The sequence below is a fragment of the Rhagoletis pomonella genome, unplaced genomic scaffold (genome assembly GCF_013731165.1).
Source record: "Rhagoletis pomonella isolate Grant_MI unplaced genomic scaffold, Rhpom_1.0 Rhpom_scaffold_00004, whole genome shotgun sequence".
In the NCBI taxonomy this organism is placed as follows: Eukaryota; Metazoa; Arthropoda; class Insecta; order Diptera; family Tephritidae; genus Rhagoletis; species Rhagoletis pomonella.
In genome coordinates this window covers 22,947,751-22,952,209 of record NW_023458558.1, presented here as the reverse complement: position 1 = coordinate 22,952,209, position 4,459 = coordinate 22,947,751, and the positions used below count along the sequence as shown (strand labels likewise).

Genomic DNA, 4,459 nt, shown 5'->3' with positions numbered 1-4,459 from the left:
CATGTAGTCGTATGTGCGTATATACATACATATGTATGCAATTGCAGCCTTACTTTGTATGCATTATTTCCATTACATTTATATTTCAATTTATTGCATTTTTTTTTTAGCTGTGATCAGTTAAAGGGCATTCGAATCTTTGACCAAATCTTAACATTCTTATATTCCAGCACTTCTTTCAATTTCATGCTATCCACAGGAATTTGCAAAAAATACTAAGTTTTTTTTCTTTCTATTCTTCATTTGCAGATTAACGCAGCAGAGAGTTTTTGAAAACTTCGATAGGCGAGCCGAAACTTGGTACACAAAAGCAACGTCGGAAACATCACTGGAGCTTCTAAAACTTTAGACAAACTGCCAATAAAGCGAAAGTTTCTTCTTTCGCGCCACAAGCAACCAGCGAACTGAATCACCCCATAACCCAATTTGGTCAGCGTACATCAATTGTGAAACACTTTGTTGCAATTTTAGGGTAGCGAGAAAAGAAAAGAGTTTGCCGAAATGGGATAAATAACATTTGAAGTAATTAAAATTTTGTTGCAAACGTAAAATGAGCGAAAGCTTCCAAAAAAGCGATGAAACTTTACAGATGCAGAAGTAACGGCAAATACATATGTATGTAAGTGATCGATAAGAAAGAAACAAAGGAGGGCGTTATTTAATAAGTTGGCGAAAAAGTGGGCGGCGCGCCTTCAGTGGGGCAAAATAAATCGAAAAGCGCACGAAAGTAGTGGAAGTGGCACAGTGCAATGAAATAATTAATTCAATACACTTAGAATTGCAGTTTCAACTTAAGAAACGAGAAAATCGTATTTAGCCAAAAAAAAAGCAAAAAGAAAAAATAATATACAGCAATCAAACTGAATGAGTTGCAATAAAATAAAGTAAAAAGTAAAAAAATATATATATAGCAGATAAGAAGTGAAGTGTAGAAAAGTTCGCGTGACAACATTTCATTCGGCGGCAAATTGAGACTCCGCGCAGCGCTAACTACGACCGCTGGCGGAGCGGGGCTCACCCGGTCTGGTGTATGAAAAAAAAATAAGAAAATGACGTACACAACTCAAATAGAAGTGAATTGTTTAAAATCAGAAAAATCACAACAACAACAAGAACAACGCAAGCAAGTCGAACAATTTGAAATATTCAACAGCAGCAGTAGCAGCAGCTGCAGTGAAAAATTCGACAAAGCGAAAAACTGTAAATTGGTGTTGATGCAACGTGCAGCACGCGCAACTTCCACGCAGAACCACCAGCGCCAGCAGCAGCACCAGCAGCAGGAGCAACAACGGGAATTGCGAACAACTGCAGCGGATTGCCGTGTTACAGCCACACGCACCGCAGATTTGCCAGAAACACAGCAAAAACGACACAACTATACCACCTCCAACATGATTGAGAGTAGCATCTTGCAACTCGCACCACTTGATAAAGTGGCAGCAAAAAAGAAGATAGTCACTGGCATCATGCCACACTGCAACAACACAAGCTTCGTCCAGTTGCGTGAGCTGCAGCAGGTGCAGCATAACCGCCAGCAGCTTAATTCCTCCGACAACAACAAGTCGTTGAGTGAAAGTTACGATGGCAGCAGCAGCAGCTGTAGCAGCATCACGTCACTACTACGCATCGGCAGCAGCAGCAGCAACAGCAGCTGCATAAACAACAACACAAGTAGACAGCAGCGACAACAGCAAAGTTCTTGGCGATGCGCACGTTCCATCGTTCGCTACTACACGCAGCTCTTCAGCGTTCTGCTTCTTATGATGGCGGAGCATTTTCCAAACGGTGAGTAAAGTTTGGCATACATACATACATACTTATGTGTATGAAGAATTTTATTTTTTTTAATTTTGCTATTTCGAAGACTAGTTTTGGGGATTTTGCTTGAAAATTCCATGACAGGAAATTGGAAATGCATGCAGGCAAGCAATTTTCATGGAATATTTACAATTTGGAAATGAATTTAATGAAAAAGCATCACAGCACCAAATGCAGTCTTACTTTCTACTCTTCAAATTTGTGGAAAAAAGGTTCACATGTGTGTTTGTAATATTCTTTAGAGCTATAGTGACATTAAAAAAAATAATAATAATAAAATCTGCATAAGTATGATTTTAAGTCTACATATCGACGCCTCCAAACCATACTTCTAATTTTAAGGAGCCTTAGCATGGTATGGCTTCGAGGTGTCGATATATACTTATGCTTGTATGCTGGTATATAACCTAGTCGTCAAAATGAGGAGCATGTCTCGATAAACGCCTTCCTATTGGCAAGTTTTATTAGAAGATCTTCCCCTAGCGCTGCCATTCGTAGGCAGACGTGAAGGTCTATTTTCAAGGATACCAAAGTCAAATAAAAGAAAAAAGAAAGTAAGTGCGCCTGTGCCACACTCTTGTGCTTAAATGACCGGTTACTGGTATCTGAACGCGTCGGTCAATCGTTCAACTTCATCAACCAATGGTAGAAGGTTTTGCCATTATACTATGTTCACATATAAGTAGATTATCCTCATTTTCGAGCTTAACACCCTAATCTGTAATTATAACAAGAGATTAGCCATATAAAATTCGTCCCTTGTTAATCTGTAATTATAAAATAATCTCAGATTAAACCGATAACTTTTCGGTGTCCATCCTAGTTTTATCGATTGTTTTTGCAAAAAAGAGGAGAAATGCCAAATGTAAAAGTAAACATAAATGTACGCTAGCACGGAAAAGAGGTTTGTAAAGGTATTTTTAATAAAATGTTAAGTTAAAGTATATTTATATTGCTTATTATAGCATAGAAACGTGATCACGGTGGCACAGAGAAGAAACATAACTTTTCCTTGAGATGTGAGAATAACAAGCACAACAAATTTGACGGCTAATAATCTGAGATTTGCCTGTGTAAACGGGGTGATTAAAAAACGAGCTTTGATTGTGATAATATTGATATGTGAACATAGTTTTAGTTTACGATGATAGAACGATTTGGAGATGCATTCGATTATAAGTAGCCGGTCATTTAAGCACAAGAGGTACGAGGTGACTTATGCCACTTTCAAAATAAACGGCTCAACCAAAAATAACTAAATCCATAAAAAATATCGATAACAACTTCGATAAAAATATCGATTATTATATCGATGAATCCCGAGAATACCTAAAATGCCGAAATTGTTTCCAGGTGGAGTCTCTTTGTCTCTATTTATATCCTTTTCTCTATAATTACCTTTATTTGAATCTTTCTTCCTCTATCTTCATTTTTATTTTTATCGGTATCTTCATCTTCATCCTCATCTCTTTCTTAATATCTATCTTTGTTTTTACCTTTATGAGTATCATTTTCTTCATCTACATATTCATAGGCGTAGCCAGGGAGGGGCTGGGGGTGCTCGAGCCCCCCTAACTTTCAAATTTTCCTTATATATAAATAAAATAGTACCCTGAAATGCCAGCTTAATAGGGTCGAGCTCCACAGATCCGAAATAAGGACTGCCATAACATTTCACATTCAAATTTGTTATGTTTGTTTAAATTCAAGAAAATATTAAAAAAGCGAATAAATAAAAATTAAGATAATACTGTAAAATCAATCCATTCATTCAAGTCATATTTGACGAAAGTTATCAGCAATGCTCTTTCGATTCCCTTCTCCAAATATTAAAATCTTCACATTTTCCGGCAATTCCTTGACATCAGACCACCCTCCGCTTCCCCCCTGCAGTGCTAGAAAGTTTTGATAAATGTTTGCCTGTCAACCAAACCCTCAACCAGCCAAAGAGTAACAAATCGATTTCCATTAAAATTAATATTGCAATTCATTCAATTGCATAATGCACCACCCTAAACTATCCCACCCGACCGCCCTCGCTAAACACTAAAATAATGCGCTGCCTTGCTCAGTCGCTTGCTTGCTACCGATTGTCTTTTGCCAGCGGCGAGACGTTCATTTACAGTTCGTCAGCTGTGAGTGACCGCGAGAGCGGATAATAGTCGAAATTATATTGTGGTTTAGCAAAAGTACGGAATGGGGTGGGGGTACCATAAATACGAATTTCATTTCGTGAAATCTATATACATACATACATATGTATGTATATGCTTCCCAGCATTGTTTGACGTTCGCTGTTGCAGCAGAAAATTTCAGACAGAAGCAAGTTGTGCGACATTGGCGGTGCAAGAAAGCTCCGAGAAAAGTCTGTTGCTGCCGGCAATTCCAAAGTTACTTATTTGCGGTTCATTATTCAGTGCAGCAATGTTTGGTGGCAGATGAGGGAGCTGTAGACGACTCTCCGCTGCTCCCGCTCCCAACTTCTTCATAATGCTGCAGGCAAGCACTGGCAGACAATGAAATTGTTTGGTAAAGCAAAAGAAAGATCTGTCGTTGGCGAAGCTTTCAAGGAGATAGTTGCTGCTTACTAAGTACTATTTATTGGATACAGGGATTGTAGTTGCGGATACTCGATTACAGC

The 4,459-nt window shown here is 38.4% G+C and overlaps 1 protein-coding gene across 1 annotated transcript; it reads left to right on the top strand.

Moving 5' to 3' along the window:
* Positions 1–249: 249 nt before the first annotated feature.
* Positions 250–1,793, top strand: LOC118738150 (the record flags this gene model as incomplete). Its single annotated transcript, XM_036469073.1, is given in 1 exon segment — positions 250–1,793. A coding segment is annotated over 1 exon segment (744 nt).
* Between the last annotated feature and the right edge of the window lie 2,666 nt (positions 1,794–4,459).